Raw genomic sequence first — 20781 nt, forward strand, 5'->3', positions numbered from 1 at the left:
GCTTCTTCAGTAGCTAGGAAATGTCATTTTCTTATCGCGTTTTTCTGATGTGCTTAAACAACTGCGCGGGTGTGCTAAGTTTACAGACTGTGCTGTGTCCACGTACGCCGTCCGTCCCTTCTGTTCTAGAATCTCTACTCTCTAGCGACCTTTAATCTTCAGCAGCCACACCTGGCAGTGAAAAGTAAACAGGTGTTTTTTTTTAAGTTTTACGTAGATGTGTTCACAAGCAGCCTTGGATTTACTTACCTTTCAGTTTCTGTTTGCGCACGACTTTCCAAACATTGCCACCGTAATTGATGATCAGTAAATACCAGACGTATGTTAATCATACCTAATAAATATTTTAAACTAGAATCAATCGGCTAGGCATATAAGCCAAGTTCGTACCACTCAGCTTGAACCTACACAAGTACAAAACTGATTTTGAAAACGAATAAAAACGCAGATTTTTCAGTATCAGATTGTGTATGATTTACGCTCAGTTAATTTTATTTTTCGTAGAACATCGAGTTTATTGTTATTTCAGGTTTACTTAAAAAGATAAGAATTAAAATTGGCAGATGGATTATTTGTTTGTTGAAATAAGAGGTATGAGTGTGTGACAGACATGGAAGATAAATGAAAAACTGAATAGAAATTTTAAAAAAGAATGGCGGATAGAAACGACAACGGATTCCACTAATTTTCAAAAATAAGGGATTTTGTTATTTTAAGTGTGTCTCTGCAATGGAGTTGAAGTAAGGTTTTCAACACGGGACTTGGTTAGCAACTTGTTCTTCAGTACCATTTCATCGGAGACGGAAATATCAGATATGTCGTTGGGGAACAGCCCGCGATTGATGTTCTCCTTGTTGTTCTGCTTGGCATCATTGACACTTCGGGTCACGTTCAACTGCTTCGCTGCCGGGACGTTGAAAGTTTCCCGGCGACTGGAACTTGATCCAAAGTCGACATCAAATGCGTCGAAGTTGGCAGCAGCCTTCCGGCGGTTTTCCAACTGCTGCTGCTTCTCTCGCTCCATATCCACTCGTTCCTTTTCGACGTCATCCATCGACAAGAAGAATCCCGTGCCTGCATGAACCTGGGGACGCAATGGCTTGCGCTGCTGTCGAGCAGTTTCTTTTGTTTCGGCTGTTGGAGCAGGAGTGGCCGTAGGTTTAGCCCCACTTGACAGTTTGGGTGGTGCTTTGTTGACAACTGGAATCACCACAGGATTTTCCGGGACCTTAAATTTAAAGGTAAATTGTTATTTAAAATGCTCTATACTTCAGGGGTTCGGAGAAATTGTTACCTTGAAGGCTTCGGCAGGATCATATTTTTTCTGGCCAGTCAACTCCTTGACTCGGGCGTCGGCCTTTTGACGGGCCTTCTTTTCCTTCTCTAAGGCCAGGTTCTTCTCCGCTAGTTCTTTACGGAGGTAAAAAATGTCTTGCTTGAGCTTTTCCAAGTGATGGATCTTCTGTTTGCTATTCTGGTGACCCAGAAGCTGGGTGTACTTGGAGGCGAGGGAAGCCATAGAGTTTTCAGCGAAAAGAGCCTGGTTCAGTAGTGCCTTTTTCTCAGCTTCGTACATTTCAAGTTGATCCTGAGACAAAATTCAAATAACCTCATGATTCAAACGAATAATTTATTGAATAACTTACTCTGAAAGGTTCGATACGGGCTTGAAGATCCGCATACTCCTTTTGAAGGAGAAGATAGGCTTCACGATCTTTACGAAGGGACTCTAATTCGCTATCGACCGGCTCTAGAGCATCGCGAACGGCTGTTAAGACCGCTTCTTCGTGATCGTGTTCCATCTGCTCTATCTGTCGCGAGGTTGACCAGCGAAACTCCCTAAATGCGTTCTGAATTTCGACCAATTGAGCCTGAAGGTCTTGAATCTTGGCGCTGTTGATTTCCTCAATTTCACGAGTTTGAACTGACAGTTTCTCAACTAGCATTGCTCGCTCCTGGTCGTGCTGTTCACTCAGAGCAGCGAGTTGAGCTTCAGTCTGCACCTGAAATCCAGAGTAAAAATTTCTATGACAAAAAGTTACTCCAAAAGTAAGTATGTTGCGCCAACCTGAAGCACAGCGATGTCGTCACGAGCTGCATCTCTTTCTTCGGCCACCTTTCCGATTTCTTCTTTCGCCTTATGAAGCTCGGCACGAATTTCTTGTAAGCGAGTCTCAAACTCTTCCACAGATTTTTGATTCTGTTCAGTTAGTTGGGACATGATGCTCGTTTCACGTTGAATCCATTCGTCAGCCGTCTCCTTCTCACGACGGCGAAGAGTTTCACCAAGGTGTGTGATCTCGTTTTCTTTAAACTGAATCGTGTGAGACATTTTCTCGACTTCTGCTTTATGCTGCGTCTCTTTAGCTTCTGCGGCAGCCAGAACAGCTTGAAATTCCAAACGAAGGTAGTCTAAACTTTGCTGCAGCTCTTGACCCTGAAAAATTAAAAGAACATGAGAGATGTCATCAAAATAAGTTAGAATTTTTTTTACATTGTCCATGGCTTCTTCGTAGTTTTTGTTGAGTACTTCAATAACACCTTCGTGATGTTTCGTGATTACAGCAATCTTTTCTTCGTAACTGTTTCTTGAATCTGCAAGCTCCTTGGCATGCGCCTGTGCAAGATCCTCCTTTTCTGTTGCCAATTTTCGTTCAAGTGCATTAAAAGTCATGCGGAACTCGTCCTGCAATTCCTGGAGCTCTACTGAACTGCGGCTTTGCAAATCCTCAATTGCTTTTAGGTGACTGATAGACAACTGTTCGCTTTCAACGTGGAATTGATCTACTTTGACGGCGATAACCTTTTCATAATCCCTGTGGAGGCTTTGGACTTCTTGACGATGTTGGCTGGAAATTTTGTCTAATTGGTCTTGGTGCATCACACTAGCCTCTTCAAGTTGTTTTTCTTTCTCCGCCAACTGTTTCTGCAAACTCTCTTCAGTCAAGGACAATTTGCTGACCAACTGCGCGATGTGCTCCTCCTTGTTGGTAGAATCTGTACGAATGGCTTCGATGGCATCTTCGTAGGATTTGATCAGTGATGTCTTTTCTTGTTCGACTTGAGCTTTCACCTGCACCAATTCAATCTCCGTCTTTTCTTCAGACAACTGTCGCTCTTTCTCGACACGAACGATATCTTCGACCAACTTATTATTACTCTCGCGAAGCAAATTGATATCCAGCTCGAGCCTTTCGACAGCAGCTTTCATTTCGTTGGTGACTTTCTCAATTTCAGCTTCTTTTTCATGCAAAATCTTCTCAACCAATGCCCGGCCTGTTTGGTAAATTAAGCAAAATTTAAATTACTGCGTTCAAATAAGAAAGAAACTGACATTCCTACCTTCAAGTATGTCATTCTTTTCACGATCCAAATTCTCGAGCGCAGCTTCGTGTAGTTCATGATAATTGCTCAGCTGGATCTTGTGATTGGATTCCAGAGTAGCCACCTGGTTAACGTGGTCTGCATTTGATTGGTTAAGTTTAGATTCCAAAGTTTTACGCTGCTGCTCAAAATCGGACTCTTTCTCTTCAAGGCGTCGATCAAAATCAGCTTTAAGTTCTGTAAAATAAGATACACAAATCAAATTAGACAGACTTAGAGACATTTTTGATGAGCATTTTCATTACCTAGTTCCAGGTTTTCTCTTTGCTGACTCATTTGCCACATCAGAATTTCCTTTTCTGTTTGGTTACTGTAAACAGAACTTGATTAGGATTAACATTCAACTATACTTGTTACAATGGACATACTTATCATTTAATCTCTTGAGTTGTTCTTCATACTGAACGCAAGAAATGGAATGGGCTTTATGGGCTTCTTCAAACTCGGCTTGTTGGGCTAGCAGTTGCTGTGTAAGTTCAAGGTGTTTGCTTTCTAGTGTGGTCAATTTCGCTTCGTAGTCTAAACGGAGTTTTTCGTCTGCGATCCGGCGTTGTTCCTCAAAACGCACTTGACATTCAGCGATATCCAACTCCAGGGATCGTTTCATAGAAAGAAATCTAATAACAGGAGAAAGTTAGTCTCTGAATTAAATTACACGCAATTAAGAATTATGCCTATTACTTTTCTTCAGCTTGTGCACGACTAGTTTCCCGTTTCTCTTCAGCAACATCTAGCTGCGTTTTCAGCGTTTCAATTTCATCAAGTTTAGTTTCAAGAGTGACACCGATTTCTTCGCATTCTATTTTAAGATTTTTTAAATTAATATCAGTCAGTTTATAAGTTATTATTTACCATGCTTACTTTGGTGAAGACGTGAGCGTTCCATTTCCAACTGATCACTTGAAAGTTCAAGTTGAGATAATTGCTCCTGATGAGCTGATTGGATTTCACTAATTCGAGCAGCATGCTCACTCACAAGTCGGGCTAGAGTAGCTGAATTGTTCTGATTCAGCTCATCGATTTGCCTTCCGTATTCGAATTTGACTTGTTCGCTTTCTGCGTCGTGTTCAGCTCCAAGTTGCTGTAAGTTGTTCTCCAGCTGTTGAATTTGATCTCGACTGGCTGATAGAATCTCCTCTAATTCAGTTTTATGTTGAACGTTCTTAGCTTCCAGCTCTTTTTCATGCGACTCTTTCACTGAATCTATTTCTTTCACAAGCTCCACCCTAACTGTACCAAGCAAAAAATAAATAAATAAATAAGAATATTCTAAAAAGGATATTGAGCAATTCTTACTGTTTTCAAGATTTTCCAATTTGAGGCCAAATTCTGAAATTTGTAGTTCCATCTCCTTCTTGTCATCGGTAGCCAATTTTAAAGTTGCTTCCAACCTACAAATATATGACTGTTTTAACAGAATCGAGAAAGAAAAAGAAAATAAAATATGTGATAAACAGGATCTCATATTACTCGTATCGCAGGGTTTCTTCTTTTTCGAAAACTGATTTCAGTTCTTCGATTTGGCTAATGACCCGTGCAACTTCAATTTCCTTCAGCTCCAAGTCTGCTAAGGCATTGTCGCGCTCTGCCAAATAATAAAACAACAAAAATTGTAAAGCTTTGATGTTTTTAATAATTACTTTATAGTTACCATCTTCGAGGGTTGACTTTTCCTCTTCCAGGTGTCTGACACTTTCAAGCTTTGATCTTAGTTCTTGAATAGTCGTGTTCAGTATTAAAATTTCACCCAAATGATCACCCTGGGCTTGCTGGGCAGGTTCAGGTTCAGGTTCAGGTTCCTTGTTTTCCTTATTTTCATTGTGGGTGGCAGCACTGCGGAAGGAAACATTTTTAAAATCAGATACAATCAAAAATACTACTTATCGCCAAAATTTACTAACTGGATTGGATGATTTCTTCTTCGTAAGAGTTGGTTTCTTTCCATGGTTATATTTCTAAGTTCTTTTTCCAGGTCTGCAATCTGTTTATTACAGTGTGTATGATCTTTCTTCACCTAGAAATTTTTTCAAATGAAAAAGCTTGTATACTATTCAAAGGGATAAAAAAACATACCTGTACAGACTTGGAGGTGGCTGTCGAGTCTGTGGAACCAATTGATGAAGAAGAGTGGGATCGTGTCATCTAGAAGAGAATGAAAATCATAAGTTCACGAAGTATATAACAGACAAAGATTTTTTACCATTGGATCTTGAGGTGGTAGTAAGTGATTAGGTGTTGAATTCTGGGGAAATCTGTCTCCTTTCGGGAAACTGATTACTCCAGTTCCAAATGGATGTTTTGGATCATAAGCAGTTGGAGGAGGACCACAAACTAATAAGACATGAAAACATAGTTAGAAGGTAACCAATTGAAGATACAATCAAATTTCAGTTGAGAATACAAATTTGTAGGGAAAAAAAACAAGTAGGTACTGTTGACTTACCCTTATCAGGTTCAAAACGTTTCGCCTTAGAAAAAGACATTTTAAAATTATACTCTACTGACGGATCTCAGAACAGAAGTCGATTATATAATAAAGAAAATGAAGAGTGATTGACAAGGCTACTGTAAAACTAATGTCATCCGCCTAAATCGACTCGAAAGGGACTGAAGTGAAAAATCTGAAGGGGAGAATACTTTGAATTGTAACCGTCGTTGTTGTAACCGTTGGGGAGATTTTAAAGCGCGGGGGATTTGTTAACATCTCAAAAAAGGGCAGGGGAACCAATCGGAGAGTGGCAAAAAGTATCACTAAACCCTCTAGCGGCTAAAATTAGAAAAGCATTTAAATCTTTGATATTTGTTTTGTTTGTTAAATTTCGTTTTAAAATATATTTTAAGACACAAATTTTTATTCCGTTTGCTGCTCTATCCTGATGAAAAAAAATAAGCCTTAAAACGTCACGGGCTAGCAAGTTACAATTATTCCAAAAACTTTGAATTTGGCTTGGGTCATTGTTCCAATCTCTAGCCTACTAGACTACTACTTCCAGAGCAATAGATCCCTGGTCGGTTCACGGCTGTGTTGGCTTCCCCATCTCGATTTTAGGGTAAACGTAAGCCGATTTTCAGGGGGTTTTAGGGCGGGGCCTGTCAGAATTGTGAAGTGGAAACTTTAAAAAGAGCCATCTAGGCTCTCAAAAGTAGCTGGACGTTGTAGCTGACACACTCACTAGAGGCGCTTTTTAAAGTTTCCAAATCGGCTTACGTTTACCCTAAAATCGAGATGGGGAAGCCAACACAGCCGTGAACCGACCAGGGATCTATTGCTCTGCTACTTCCAATAAAATTCGAATTTAATTTAATCTAGCCTGATTAAAATATTACGTGCAATTTATTTTATGAGTGTTCATTTCTCCTTGAATATTATAAAATCAACTAATGAGTTAGTACGGCAAACCGAACATAGCAACAACGCAAAATTGCAAAACCCCTGTTTAGCATTTGGCATTGGCAGTAAGCAGTATTATTGACGTCTGCTTGAATGTTTATTTTTGAGTTTGTCTTTGTCATTTAAGGCCTCCTCATTTTGCAAGTGACAAAACTTTACAATTCTAAATTTTTGGTCATAAAATCTCTAATTACAATTTTCTTGTTTAGTGATCCTTCCTGTGAATTTTTGGTAGCCCTTAGCAACAACTCCTGTGAAGTTTTACATAGGTTACTTGAGTGAAGTAACAACTGAGTTGAGTGTGTCATGGGCTGGAGTAACGTAATTCACATAGGACCGCTTTTTACTATCGGTAGAACTTCTGTTGAGGATCAATAAGCTTTACTGTTGTTTTTATAACCATTTCTCTCACAGGTGTAATTAAATCTATTGTTTGGTCAACAATTCATTGCAACTCCATGTGGTGGCCTCCTTACCACTCTTGGCCTGGATTTATAAATGCTGCTATTTTTCTCTCATTAAGTGCATCAACATTCTACAATTTTCTATATTCACTACATGTTGGTCCAGGATACTTACCTCTAAACTGGAAACCGGTAAAATTTGTTTAGTTTGAATAGGTTTAACAGTTTTAAGATCAACTAACACATTGTACTTATTTAGACCAGGGAAGAGGATACTCAGTTTTTACAGTACTGCACTGTGTGCCAAGGATACAAAGCACCAAGATCTCATCACTGTAGAAAATGTATCCCAATAAAAATAATTACTCTTCTGTTTGATGACAAATTCCTCTTTCACAGGCAATAGATGTATTATGAAACGTGATCATCACTGCATATTTATAAATAACTGCCTTGGACATTTCAATCACACCAACTTTCTTGGTAATAATACCTAATCATTCATATTATGTTTCATAAATCACCATTGTTTCGTTAGCATTCCTCATTTCCGCTGTTATTGGATGCGCCCAAGCCATCGTAATAATTTCATGCACCATGTACAGAGCTCTTCACCCGGTTGGCTAAATCTAAAATTTGTATGCTTGTTACAAACAATTTAAAAACGAATCATATTGTTTAAAAATAGACATTTGATTACTACGACCATTCAAATCTACGAGAAGTGCCTTTTATAATATTGGGACTATGGCCTTTTGTGATGAGTCTGATTTCCTTAGGATTAGCAGCCGGAGTAGTGTTTGCTGTTGGTTTTCTATTTTTTGTCCAGGTTTGAATTTCTTTGGATTATATGTTCTTTATTTAACCTAAAAGTGATTGATTCTTTCATAGATGAAAGTGGTTTTAAGAAATCAAACAGGCATTGAAGACTGGGTTCATGAAAAAGCTGTTTATCGTCGAGAAGGAACCGATGAACCCTCTTTCATTCACCCCTACAATTTAGGATGGCGAAAGAATCTGGTTGAAGTAATAAATTTCTCTTTCCAGCCTAAAGGTGATGGCATCGAGTGGAAAGTCCGGGACAATTGCCATCCATACGCTTTCACGGTATAATCCTATGCATAGTTCTATAGATTTTCTACCTTTTATAGCTATTTATTCATTTTTGACAGATTGAACAAATTGAACAGAAAAAGATTAAAAGGGAACGCTGCGTAGAATACGTAGTAGAGAAAGCATACAGTGGAAGGTGGTTCCCTATTATTAGTTTCGGCATTATGGTTTGTCTTCAGCCACCATACACCGACGAGACACGCATCTCTCTGCAGATTGGAGATAAGGTGGCGGTTACTCGATGGAAAAAGTATGATAAAAACAACTTCCAACAAGAAATTTTTGCCTTTCAAAACTTTTATAATTGTCCTTTAATCAGATATTGGCTTTACGGCGAAATTCAAGAAAGGGGTCAAGTTCAAATGAATCCAACTGAGCGCCGAGCACTGCGCGGTTGGTTTCCTCGTACATCCTGCTCTCCTTCCTATGTGGAATATGAAAAAGAGGAATGATTGTTTAAATTAGTTTAATTGAATGGATAAGACAACAAAAAGTTCCAATAATCTTACTTTTATTTACACACCACTTTGTTTTGAAGCAAAGCACCTAAAATTGCACCTTGTCTAAAATGTTTCGGGTGGTTTTCATCTGACAAATTCACAAAATCTTGAAATAAACTATGGTTAAAAAAATAAAAAAAAAAATGCAAAATGAACGTTTATTTCACTTTCGACAGATATCTCGTGCGCCGTGCGGTCGTCGCTCGTCGGTCGTGCTACCGGTGCTACCCTACCCGTACCTGTGTGCATGCACGATGAAGAATGGCAACGTTGACGACGACATTTTTGTTTTTAACGCGGAATGTGAAAAGAATAGAATGACTTAAGTATTCTTCTTTCATCAAACGATAACAGCAGTTTATGAATGTTTGCGGTTGCGTGTGACATAATGGACATATCAATCTAGGGCTCTCGGCAGATCCTTCCCTGGGACTAATCGGTGAGGGCCAATCAGAAACAAGTACAGTACTCAAGTGTTTTGACTGACTGGAGTGTTGACTTTTCATTGTGTCGTCTGCTGCTGGAACGGTGGCAAGCTGGCAAGCTGCTGTGCTGCTCTTCTAGCTGAAACTCCAAGTTAAGTAGAGAGGAAAAAAGTTTACTAGTGCGCAAAAAAGATATAAGTATAAAATGGAAAATACAAGTAGGTTTAGTTATTAAATAATGTTAATAAAAAAACTAATGTAATCAATGTGCTTTTAGGAAATGTATTGGATTTTTTCCAAAAAATTGTGAAAGAAGAGCCGGATGTTTCAGCAGCTGTTGCAGCTATCCGCACATTAATGAATATATTGGAAAACTTTGGTGATGGTTAGTAAAAACAAAATAATATCTATAAGCATAATCATTATCAACATTAAAGACTATCATATTCACAGGTGAAACTCTTCGTGGATTGTCGGAAGAACTGAGAAAAGCAACAGAAGAAATGAAGAAAGCTGAATGCTCAATTACATCAGTTCAATCAGGCTGTGAACTGTTTCAACGGTTTATCACACTTACTTCTCTTGAACAATCAGTATGTTGTCTATAAATATGAATCATAAATTTTTAATAGATTTAAAATAAAACATTCTTTTTAGAATTTCAAAGATTGCAAGGAGATTATGAAGAAACGAGGAGAAATTTTTCTAAGGAAATTACAAGAGGCTAGACCTAAAATTGCAAGACTAGGGGCTCCTTTTATTCTTGATGGACACAAAATCCTCACTCACTCCAAATCAAGAGTGGTTCTACAAACACTAGTTGAAGCAGCTGTTATATCCAAAAAACGTTTCCATGTTTTCATCACTGAATCTCACCCGGATCTAAGTGGTGTCGCTATGAGAGACGAGCTATTGAAACACAGTATTGGTTCGACTCTCATTTTGGATTCGGCCATGGGTTATGTCATGGAATCAGTGGATTTAGTGCTTGTTGGAGCTGAAGGTGTTGTTGAAAGCGGAGGCATTATCAATAAGGTACGGATAAAATATATTTATTTGACTATTTAAAAAAATTGAAAAATTTATTGAAATAGATTGGAACATATACTATGGCGCTGTGTGCCAAGGAAATGCACAAACCCTTTTACGTTCTCGCTGAGAGCTTCAAATTTGTCCGTCTCTACCCGCTGAACCAACGCGATTTACCCCAAGAACTGAAAGTATGTTAAATTTTTTAACCAATTTTCCATAATGCTGAAACTTGTGTTGAATTTTTTTAGTTCTCGTCAACTATTATTGAATCCAATCATTCTAATCTTCTCGATCAGCATCCTCAAGTTGATTACACGCCACCAGGATATTTGACTTTGCTTTTCACAGATTTGGGAATTCTCACTCCATCAGCCGTCAGTGATGAATTAATTAAACTTTATCTATGAAAGAGAGTCGTCTAAATATAAAAACATCGATAAATGTGTAAATAAAATACACGTTCATGTCACTTTTTTTGTGATTTTAGACATTTTCCTGCGCGTGTGGAAAATATAACATGCAGTAAGGTCATCTGTCGCAAGGTGGCGTTTCGAACGATGCACTTCAAATTGGAAACCGTTGAAGTTGTTAGCGTTGGTGCTAATTTAGCTCTAACTTTTTAACAATCAAAATTAGGGAATAATAACAAAGTTTAATTGAGACAACTACAGAAAACTGTGAGGAAAAAGATGTTAAATGAGCCAAATAAAGACCACATTCCGGAGAAATTTCCAAGAGAAAGAAACAACATTGATGACTTCATAAAGAGGAGACCAAGTCTTAACAGAAGTATTACTGGTGGTGGTTCTGGTTCAACTTTTCGAGGTAATGAAATGTTGTGGATATTGTTTGTCAATTTGTTCACTATGAAGTTTTTACAGCTGCTTGTGCTGCGGTAGACTCATCCCTACCTCCTTCTGGGAAGAAACATAAAATAACAGAACTATGTCTGAATCATACCCTGAAGGAAATGAAGTTTAATGCCTTAGAAAAAGAGCAAGATGCTGTTGCTGCCTATTCAGAAAGGCTACGGGATAACATTGAAGACATTCTAAACAAAGTTCTAGTTTCTACTGGAGATAAAGCTCATCAGAAATTTGAGAAACGAACAAGATCAGCCACAAAACAACTGAAGAATGAGAAGTTGCTGTGGAATGAAGAATACAAAAAGAGAAGAGAAGCCTATTTAGATGCAAAGAGTAAGCTTAAAGATGTCTTGAAGGGAAGAGTGCAAATTGAAACAGGCCGATTGAAATCTGAAGATGTAAAGTTTCTAAAGAGCTTACCAGATTTTGCAGCAGTCAACAAGAAAATTGTTTCATATCAAACACGCCACTACATAGGACTCGTACACCTGGAAAAAAATTCCCAACAACTACATCGGTCCTTATCAACGGTTGAGCGTCAACTAGACGAAGTTCAGAGCATGATAGTTCCAACTTTTCAATGGACATAGGACCTTCTCCCATTCCTTTCTGGATAACGACGTCTACAATAATCCTTTCTTCCGCTACATAATCCGCTATACTTTGTAAAAATTGACATTTCGCATTTTAAGGTTTATTAAACAAACAATTGAATTATTAAAATTTCTTTTAACGAATCAGGCTGGCTTTCTTGTTGACGTATGACATGTGATGGAGGTACTCCTGGCGGTAAAGTCCTCCCCGGATTTCTAATATGAATTTTAACTTCGCCACAACTTGTTCGATGGTCTTCGAGTCACACTCAATTCGCAAACGCCTCCATTTTCTTTTATCTGTGTCGTAATACATAATAGCAACTGATGCTGGCAATGTTTGCATAGGAACACAATCTACGATCACTTCAATAGGTAAACGGGTTGGTTTGAGATTGGGCCTTGACCACAGTAAAGTTGTTACAGACCGACTAGTTGGGCAAGGCTTGATCTCCACTTGGTCCCACGAAATTCCTGTGCGAAACGTTATTATTGGATTTGACATGGATAATTTATAACATTTTATTTATTTACCCAAAGTTATTTCCGTGTTTGGCCGAACTTTGTGTAGCAAAAATCCTTTGAACGAATGGTAGTCGGTAGATTCCAGAACAGCCCCACGCTCTTCTGGTTTCTCAGTGTTGAGTTGATCAACTGTTTTATTAGTCTCGACGTCTTTCTTCGCCTCCTTTGGGGGATTGGCAGAGCGAACCAAAGCCAGGGAGGTGAATCCAAACTTCCCAACAACTTCTTTAGGTTCTAGGCAAGGGAAATCGGCATCTGGACTTCCGTCGTCTTCGGCAATGAATAGTGCGTAATTATCCACAGATCCACTAATTGTAAAATATATACTGAACTTAATTAATCTAATTTTTCAAGGGCAAAATTTTAATATTTACGTTAAAGGAGGTTCTCTTTTTTCGTGGCTGTATTTGTAACAAACAAGGCCGATAAGTTCAGAAACCTTTGCCGAAGCCACAACACAAACGGTCATAGGAAAGTTGCGGTCTTCAGCACTTTGCATGCTTAAAAATATCCTTATTGTTCTTGTGGGTGCTCTCAATTGAGAATTCCCATCAAATTTTGCATACTCAATGAATGGCGAATCGGGATCCGAGGCGTGCTCAGCCATAAGTTTAGAAAGGGCAGATTTGGAATTCTGAGCAACCACTTCCTTCTTTTGAAATATCTTGGTCTTTTCACCTTGATCTAGATTGGTCAAATCTGGCTCTTTCCATCTAATGGTACTGATCATGGCGGCTGCTTGCTGTTCTTTCCTCATCTTCTCAAGCCTCACCACTGTGTTAAGCCTTCTCCTCCGAGTTCCAAAGTCATCATTACCATTTCCTAGAGATCTTGTGTGAATTCGTCCATCATCATCAAACTCTTCTTCTGAATCATCTAAATTTCCAAACCACTGTTTTTTACCCTCTTCTCTGATCTTCTTTGGTATATCAGCGTTCTGCAATATCATTTCGCACATGCCTGAATGGAGAGAAACAATGCAATCAGCACTATAGAAAATCAAATGTTCCAAAGAGAATAAAGTAACTCACCAGTATCATCTGAGTACAAGAATGAGTTTCTTACATGGGAAAGAATCCAATATTTGTTGTCATAAAACGCCATAATACTCTGTTGACCTAGAACCCAAATTCGATTTCGATTTGTACGCGCACCAATGAAGTAAGTATATCGTACTTTCGGATAGCGTAGCACTTAGATAATGTGTATAAAACATTGAAGCATTCTGTATTTTTCTTTTTTCATAGAGAAAGGAGACCAAACACCCAACTCTTGCTCTAATGTTATTGTTTTGCCTTTTTAGGGATTTAGTTTTAGGTTGTTTGACATTTTGATTGAGCTTCTGCTATGAGCGCAGTGTTGCCGCATCAAATCAACTGTCTGTTGCGCGAAAACGTCGGCAAAAATTAATAATTTTTTCGGCTAAATTTGTCTTCCATTCCATTTCTTAGATCTTCAAAAACGAATTGGGTAATGCTGTGAGTTTATTTCTTATTAACTTTTTCAGAAGCGAACACTATGTATGGTTCAATTTGATGGGCACGGTCGTATTGAAATTGGTCGAGAAAGAGGTAAAAATGTGTTTTGTTCTTTAAATACTACTTTAACATACTTATCTTTTTCTTTTACCATTTTAATAATGTTATGCCCCGCATCAAAATGATTTCTAATTATTTATTGTTAAATTAAATCATCGAGATCTTCATAATCATCAACACTGAATTTAACCAGAGCTTGGCGTGGTCGATGACGTCGTAGTTGAATCTGTGGTGCTTGTAACAGTAGTTGAGTCGGAAGTGCTTGTGACAGTAGTTGAATCTGTCGTGCTGGTTACAGTACTTGAATCGGTGGTGCTGCTGGCCGTAGTAGTTGAATCTTATTTTGGTAAATATTTTAAAAAATGTATAGTGATCTTAGAATTACGAATGTGGATTCATACTAAGTACTAACCTGATGTGGAAGTTGGCGTCGATCCTGTGGTTGTAGTCGCCGATGTAGTGGTGGAGGCCGGAGTGGTGGAGGAGGCGGTGGTTGAAGCGGCAGTAGTACTGGACGCAGCAGCGGTATTAGATCCTGGACAAACAACAACTCCGGCTGGAAGACAATTTGCGCCTTTCAAAGTGTAAGTAGCTGTCGAAGTTGTGGAAGTTGCGGTTGTCGTCGTTGTGTACACTGTCGATGTACTATAATCGTTCAATGTCATTTTATGATTGACGGTGATATTTTGAATTATGAATTTCTTAAGGAATATCGTGTACCTGGTGACGAGGACGGCCGGAGTCGGTTGCGGTCGGAAAATGCCACTGAAAATGTTGGAGAGAAGAGAAGAAAAGGCGTAAAAAGCGCCGAAAAGCGGATCTGCTACCCTGTAAACTGGCTGATCTGACGGTTTATCGAGCGACGACTGAATACTGAATGGGGAAATGAACTGCGGATTGGACTGGTAGGGGCGGATGGCCATTCCATTACGGTAATCGGGCAATGCGGAAGGCAGAACCCTATTTCAATTATTGACAAATACAAAATTAATAATTTGATGGCCCTTTTATCAGGAAAGATAAGATATTTATGCTTACTGGATGACTTGAGTGGGTTTCAGCGGCTGGTACTGTTGGTGGATGTCATCCTGGCTGACGAAGACATGGTCGGCATATAATGGAAGATTCCAGTACTGTCTCTTCCGGCGACACACCGTTGTGGCGGAAGGTGCTTCTAGTTTCGCGCAGTCAAACCTCTTACTAAAAAAAAATTATCAATCAAATTTTAAACAGGTAATTTTAATTTAGCCATTCAGTAATAAGAAATAAAAACAATTACTTGATTGTTATTGTTGTGGGACCAGTTGCTGTGGTGGTGACAACGGTGGTAACGGTAGCGGCTGCCCGATATTCGGGCAATTGATGAATGGCGTGATTGTTCCATAACGGTGATTCTTCGCGGACGACGGCAGCCTGTACGGAAGCGATGATCAGTACGAACAGAAAAATTGGTAAGTCAGCCATTATTTTCGCTTATTTCTGGGTGACGACGACTGAGCGAGTGTTCCAGGAACAGTAGCGCTAACGTCATCGGGATGGCCTTCTTTTATAGTGGACCCTGGCTATTTTATTTTCCAATATCTTTTTAAAACTGACCTTTCTCAAAGAAAAGAAGAGAGGGGAAGGTTATGGAGTAAAGTTCGACGAGGCGAGAACAGGTTCTCTGATTTTATAACAGATTAAAAGTTAATCATATATCCAGGCTTATATTAAATTGTATATTTCCACGACAAAACCTGCTCTGCTCTTATCTTGGGGTAGCAGGTATGTCCATCTGAATTTTTCCACGCGCTCTTTTACTAAGAAGGAAACCCGAAACCAATCTTAAAGTGTATTGTATATAGGCTAGTGAGAAGTGTGCCCTTTGAAGAGTTTCCTTCAAAAGATGGTCATCTAGATATTATTGTGGTTCAAGGTCTTCTTCTGTATAGTTCAATCGGAGTTTCCACGTGTGTCGGCACACAAGCAAACGGAATTTCACCTGTCGTTCTTGACCTCAGACAACAACAACAAAAAACAAGGAAAAAAAGAGAGAAAAGAAAGTTGGATGTTTGGTTTTTTGAGAATTAGAAATTAGAATTTTCTAAAAAAAAAGTTGAGCTCTGTTTGCTTATAGTTATTTATATTTTCTTAGCTCTTCTTTTTTTAAATGCAAATGACAGCAGTAGTTTAAAAAAAAAAATCTTGTTGAAATGAGAATGTGACGTGATGTTCATTAGATTCCCGTGTTTAATGAGAAGCTAAGATCAATGGCGCAAAAGGGCTACAATGAATAAGACCTTCTGGCTTGTACCTTATACAGCTCTAGCCTGGCTACGTTAAATACAATTTATAACAAAAGAGGCTTAGGCTGCCGAGCTATCATATGAAAGGCGACGGTTTATTACAGTTCAACGTGTGCTTCCTGCGCCGCTTCTGCGCAGCTTCCCTCGGCATACATGTAACAAGATAGTACCGATGTTGTCTGTAGTAAAAGCTCGCAGACGCGACCGTGGAATCAGCCAAAGTACAGTTCATTTGAGATTGGGAGCCAGTGAATGTATTAAAAAAAAGTTCGCATTGTTTTTGGCTTTCCTTTGTGCTATTGCTCTATTGCAAACTACAAATAACCGACAAGGATTTCTGTGTAAGTTATACGTTTTTCGTTTATTCTTCTGTTATTCCGTTCAAACCCGCTCCTTCTTCATTAGTGAAAGTAAATTAAGCTGATTTACTTTGAGTGACGTTTTTCGTGGGTGAACTATCTGTTGTTACTCTCCGGGGAGTCTGTGATTATTTAGGCAATTTTATCGATTCACTGATTTTGAGCCGACGACTTTAAGGTAGTATATGCATGTAGAGTATTCGGGCTGCGGGTAATGGAAACCATTTACTATCGTAAATAAAACATTCTATTTCCGAGCGACTTGCCATCATAAATATGATGTTGGTTTTAACACAAGTGCCTTTTGTTTGTTTTCTTTTACATAAAGGCTGGCAAGCACCACTAAAATTGTCAAGAGAATAATGATAAGGAAACATTTTGATTCATTCTAGCGACTTTTAGAAAAGAATGTGTCTCCATATCCATCCAGGATTTTGATACAACCCACCAATTTTTTTCCGCCCCTTTTTCTTCAACATATAAAATTCATCTTGAACCGTGTTCTTTCCATGGGGGAACTTGATTATATCATCAATTAAAAACTCGATTCAACTTTGGTATCAGATTGTGCAAGAACGAGAGAGGCCCAACCTAAAGTTGGACTTCTCTAGCTCAAAGAATTGCTCCCACGGGTACCATCGCCCGCGCCTCCATCCTCAACTTCTTCCTTTGTGAACGACAAATTTATTCCGAACGAAATGTTTACTGTTAAATGTCAAAAATGTTAACTCTAATATTAAACATTCAAACTCGGCGCAGCAGTATAGTGCACTGTTCTCAGCGAAATGTTAAATATCTTAACATTTGTCAAAAGATTAAATTTTTGTGCGTGAATGAGAACAAAATCCTCGTTTCCGGGAAAAAGATAAGCTCGTACACAAATAGTTTCTATTCCCCAGTCGAGTGCCGTTTGATTACTGATGCCCTGTAGTATTCCTTCAATCAAACCACGAAACCGATTAGTTTTTTTTCTAATTTTGTTTAACGTTCATAGTTTATGCCACGCCGTATCAAAAATTGATCTTCTCCGTGAAAAATGGATGTGACGGAAATGGCCGAAATGGACACCGACGGAAGCCCGATTTTAGATTTTCAACATTTACAGCAATTGATGGAAGATGTCTTCATGCAGTGCAGTAACCAGTCACGCTGTACCGCTTCCTCCTTCGTTGCAAACGGCACCTCCGATTTAAAAGAAGCCAGTTTAGATTTGGACTCTCGTGATTTTAATATGCAACACATCATTTCTATTGTGGTACGTAACGACCATAATAGATTCATCTGCTAAATATTTTTTAAAATTTTCATTTTCATTCATGTCAAGGTGCCCATCATATTCGGAATAATTGCCATAGTAGGGTTTTTTGGCAATGCCCTAGTTGTGGTGGTGGTCATTGCCAATTCGCAGATGCGCAGCACGACCAACCTGCTCATCATCAATTTAGCATTGGCCGATCTTTTATTTATCGTGTTTTGCGTTCCCTTCACTGCTTCGGATTACGCCTTACCATTTTGGCCGTATGGCGACGTTTGGTGCAAAATTGTCCAATATCTAGTCATCGTAACAGCCTACGCTAGTGTCTACACTCTAGTCCTCATGTCGCTTGATCGCTACTTGGCAGTCGTGCACCCGTTCACTTCCAAATCAATTCGAACGAAGACCAACACTTATTGGGCCATCGCCGTCATTTGGGTATTTTACCGTTTGATTAAAATCATTTTCATTGGTACAATTTGTGTTTCCAAATCAGGTTGTTATTTGTTTGGCCTGTGTTCCGCTACTGATGGCTCACGGCCAAGTGATGTACGTATTTTCAGGCGAAGAGTATTCAGTGTGCCAATTTCTCCAAGAGGTAAATGCTAATGAAATCATGTAATCTGATTCTAAAATGATCTAATATTCCTTGTTACGGGATTATACGATTAATAGGAAGGATGGAGTCTGCATATGTTCCAAATCACCTTTTTTGCAACTTCTTACGTCATACCACTATTGCTTATTTGCGGATTGTACATGGGCATGCTGACGCGCTTGTGGCGGAAGGATGCACCAGTCGGCCGGGTCTCGGCTGAAATCCAGCGTGGGAAAAAACTACGTGTTACTCGTATGGTTTGCACGGTAGTTGGCAGTTTTGCCGTCTGTTGGTTTCCCATTCAACTCTTTCTCGTTTTGAAAAGTCTAGCCTTGTTTGAAATGACCGCGCTCACGGTCATGATACAAATTACTTCGCACATACTAGCGTACATGAACTCGTGTGTAAATCCTTTTCTTTATGCGTTTATTTCGGATAACTTTCTGAAAGCGTTCCGTAAATTTGTGTATTGTCCCAGCAGGTAAGAATTCCACCGAAATTTGTATTCATCACTCGTATATTCACCGAAAATGTTATTGCTTGATAAAAAATTTTATTTCCGCTTTGAAGTAATTATCTTAATTAATTTTTACTAGTGTAAGAGTGTTTTATTGTAAGCAATTCTGCAGATTGCAGTTGCCATCGAAAATTCGAAAGTTTGTTGCGGAAAATAAACGGCAACTCTGCTTGAATTATGAAACATGACAGTAAATGTATGACATATCAGTTATCGTTGACTCATTGTTTAAGAGGCTTTTGACCATGGCTGATCTTTTCGTGAAAATGTAATTAATGTGCACCAGGAAATAGACTATTTTATTCATGGTGATGCTGTATACGTCTTGTTCCGAAATTATCTTGGCTGCCATTGCTCAAAGTCTCAGACAGCCAAGAGAAAGTGCTTGCACATCACATCTTTGGTGAGTGTTCATCTGTTTAACTCGACTTATCTTTAGTCTTACAACGTATTTATTCAAGAAACGCGATCCTTTTGCATCATTAAAATTGCTAGTCAATAACGTGCAAAACTGGCCATTTATTTGTCATTAATATAAGATTTCCTCTCGAGACATGTGCTTATTGTCTGAGAAATGGCATATTATTAACACCAGAGGCAGTGCAAACTGTAATATAAAGTACAAAATGTCACATATATGTCTCTGGTCCTATTCCACCGAATAAATGTATTAAGGCTCACGCCCCTTATTTGAACGGTTCACTGTGTCTCGTTCCATCCACTGCTGTATGTTCAAAATCCCAGAACTCAATTTACTTTTGGATAAGACAGCTTTTGCTTGAAGAATTCACGCTTGTAGGTGGGGGCCGCTGAGTTCACAAGTATGTTGCAGCCGTCATACCCATGGATCTGTATTCTTAATGAGTCAACTTGTGTTATTACTCAGTCTGTTGAACTTGACAGTAATTTCTTTTACTGTTATGAACTATCCCAGAACTTGTTGGTATATAGCCCACGTTCAAACTCGATGTGTCAGTCGTTTGATTTCAAACTTTCTGAAGGCTGCTACAAAGTAATACAAACAAGCCGTCAAGGCGAGCTTTCAATTTGTATGTCAATAGGCAATGTTAGGAGAAAAGACTAATCAGTTCTTATCTTTTATATTTGTGTTCATATTAGAATTCGTTATTAGTCTATGCTCATCGTTAGAATATGCTAATTTTTCCTTACTTTTATTTATAGACGGAAGTAACTCCCACCTGTTGATTTCCTTCAAGTGCTTCAAGGTCTCCAGCTTAATACTTCACGGTAAATAACCCAGATACATACTATTCATTACTCTAGGCTACATTGTGATAATTCTTATTTTAAGTTGTTTATGATAAGCTTACTTTCTTCTTTGGAGAGGAAGAAGCTTTCTTATGTCATTGCAACTTCTAAGGACGAAGGGCAAGTCGTGTTAGAGCCCATTATCATTAATTTGCCCATATTTTCATACCCGGTATTGTTAAATTGCCGTATAACTCTCCGCCCCCATGAAGGCTATTGCAACAAAATCAAAATTTTATTTATATTTAATTAGTAAGGTCATTCTAGAAGACTTGAGCTCCACGTGACTTGAGCCCCACGGTTATAGTTCTTTTCCAATTAACAAGTTAGCCGCACCCAGGAAACGGTCGAGTCCTATTTTTTATTTTAAAAACAGACTTTTTTTGTCACCGTTCTTTTTCTGTCCTTATTAGTCTGAGACGTCTTAGTCTTGTAGTTGAAATCTGCGTAGGAATGTTTTTGACTCAAGTCAAGAAATAATTATTATGTTAAATATTTGGTTATCCCCTTTGCCGTCGTCTTCATTCAACCCAATTCTGAGATGTATTGGTTACCATTGATTTTTAAACTAAATTGACGTCAATGTGAAGTCAAGTCAGTCTGTTAAGATCCATTTTTTTTTCTCACTTTAACAATGGAGATAAAATTAATGAGTCTTTTCCATTCTGTTGTATTACCTTTTGACATGACAATAATTTAAGAAAACGTCACCATTGCGCAAAGAAAC

At 38.7% G+C, this 20781-nt stretch overlaps 6 protein-coding genes across 7 annotated transcripts; 4 read left to right on the forward strand and 2 right to left on the reverse strand.

The window, feature by feature from the left end:
* Positions 1–449: 449 nt before the first annotated feature.
* LOC124197373 (golgin subfamily B member 1-like) lies at positions 450–6356 on the reverse strand. The gene is made up of 17 exons (XM_046592813.1): positions 5828–6356; positions 5585–5715; positions 5458–5526; positions 5286–5398; positions 5036–5217; positions 4855–4969; positions 4681–4775; positions 4246–4614; positions 4066–4183; positions 3753–4001; positions 3630–3694; positions 3343–3561; positions 2495–3276; positions 2069–2437; positions 1647–2003; positions 1295–1588; positions 450–1228 (listed from the first exon to the last, which is right to left on the reverse strand). Exons 1-17 carry the CDS (start codon positions 5865–5867, stop codon positions 713–715), a joined length of 4083 nt encoding a protein of 1360 aa, XP_046448769.1. The 5' UTR covers positions 5868–6356; the 3' UTR covers positions 450–712.
* Positions 6357–6580: 224 nt separating this feature from the next.
* Positions 6581–8938, forward strand: LOC124198554 (palmitoyltransferase ZDHHC6-like). 2 transcript variants are annotated; one of them, XM_046594433.1, is made up of 10 exons: positions 6581–6919; positions 6985–7127; positions 7190–7371; positions 7439–7523; positions 7579–7662; positions 7718–7797; positions 7868–8008; positions 8071–8286; positions 8352–8542; positions 8612–8938. In XM_046594433.1, the coding sequence occupies exons 2-10, from the start codon at positions 7082–7084 to the stop codon at positions 8742–8744; spliced, it is 1158 nt and encodes a 385-aa protein (XP_046450389.1). In that variant the 5' UTR covers positions 6581–6919; positions 6985–7081; the 3' UTR covers positions 8745–8938. The 2 variants fall into 2 exon arrangements, with proteins under 2 accessions (XP_046450389.1, XP_046450388.1); XM_046594432.1 differs by having other exon boundaries at positions 6827–6915.
* Positions 8939–9071: 133 nt separating this feature from the next.
* On the forward strand, positions 9072–10723 carry LOC124198556 (translation initiation factor eIF-2B subunit alpha-like). The gene is made up of 6 exons (XM_046594436.1): positions 9072–9435; positions 9495–9602; positions 9671–9810; positions 9875–10252; positions 10312–10437; positions 10498–10723. The coding sequence occupies exons 1-6, from the start codon at positions 9423–9425 to the stop codon at positions 10654–10656; spliced, it is 924 nt and encodes a 307-aa protein (XP_046450392.1). The 5' UTR covers positions 9072–9422; the 3' UTR covers positions 10657–10723.
* A 43-nt stretch (positions 10724–10766) lies between these two features.
* Positions 10767–12036, forward strand: LOC124198557. Its single transcript, XM_046594437.1, has 3 exons — positions 10767–11074; positions 11131–11780; positions 11857–12036. The coding sequence occupies exons 1-2, from the start codon at positions 10939–10941 to the stop codon at positions 11703–11705; spliced, it is 711 nt and encodes a 236-aa protein (XP_046450393.1). The 5' UTR covers positions 10767–10938; the 3' UTR covers positions 11706–11780; positions 11857–12036.
* Positions 11794–13573, reverse strand: LOC124198553 (target of rapamycin complex 2 subunit MAPKAP1-like). Its single transcript, XM_046594431.1, has 5 exons — positions 13410–13573; positions 13265–13351; positions 12608–13193; positions 12243–12541; positions 11794–12182 (listed from the first exon to the last, which is right to left on the reverse strand). The coding sequence occupies exons 1-5, from the start codon at positions 13447–13449 to the stop codon at positions 11845–11847; spliced, it is 1350 nt and encodes a 449-aa protein (XP_046450387.1). The 5' UTR covers positions 13450–13573; the 3' UTR covers positions 11794–11844.
* A 65-nt stretch (positions 13574–13638) lies between these two features.
* LOC124198555 (allatostatin-A receptor-like) lies at positions 13639–18826 on the forward strand. Its single transcript, XM_046594435.1, has 8 exons — positions 13639–14355; positions 14479–14703; positions 14786–15004; positions 15076–15222; positions 17410–17670; positions 17740–18108; positions 18167–18268; positions 18346–18826. Exons 5-8 carry the CDS (start codon positions 17452–17454, stop codon positions 18751–18753), a joined length of 1098 nt encoding a protein of 365 aa, XP_046450391.1. The 5' UTR covers positions 13639–14355; positions 14479–14703; positions 14786–15004; positions 15076–15222; positions 17410–17451; the 3' UTR covers positions 18754–18826.
* The last annotated feature ends 1955 nt before the right edge of the window (positions 18827–20781 follow it).

This window comes from Daphnia pulex, chromosome 7 (assembly GCF_021134715.1).
Source record: "Daphnia pulex isolate KAP4 chromosome 7, ASM2113471v1".
Lineage (NCBI taxonomy): Eukaryota > Metazoa > Arthropoda > Branchiopoda > Diplostraca > Daphniidae > Daphnia > Daphnia pulex.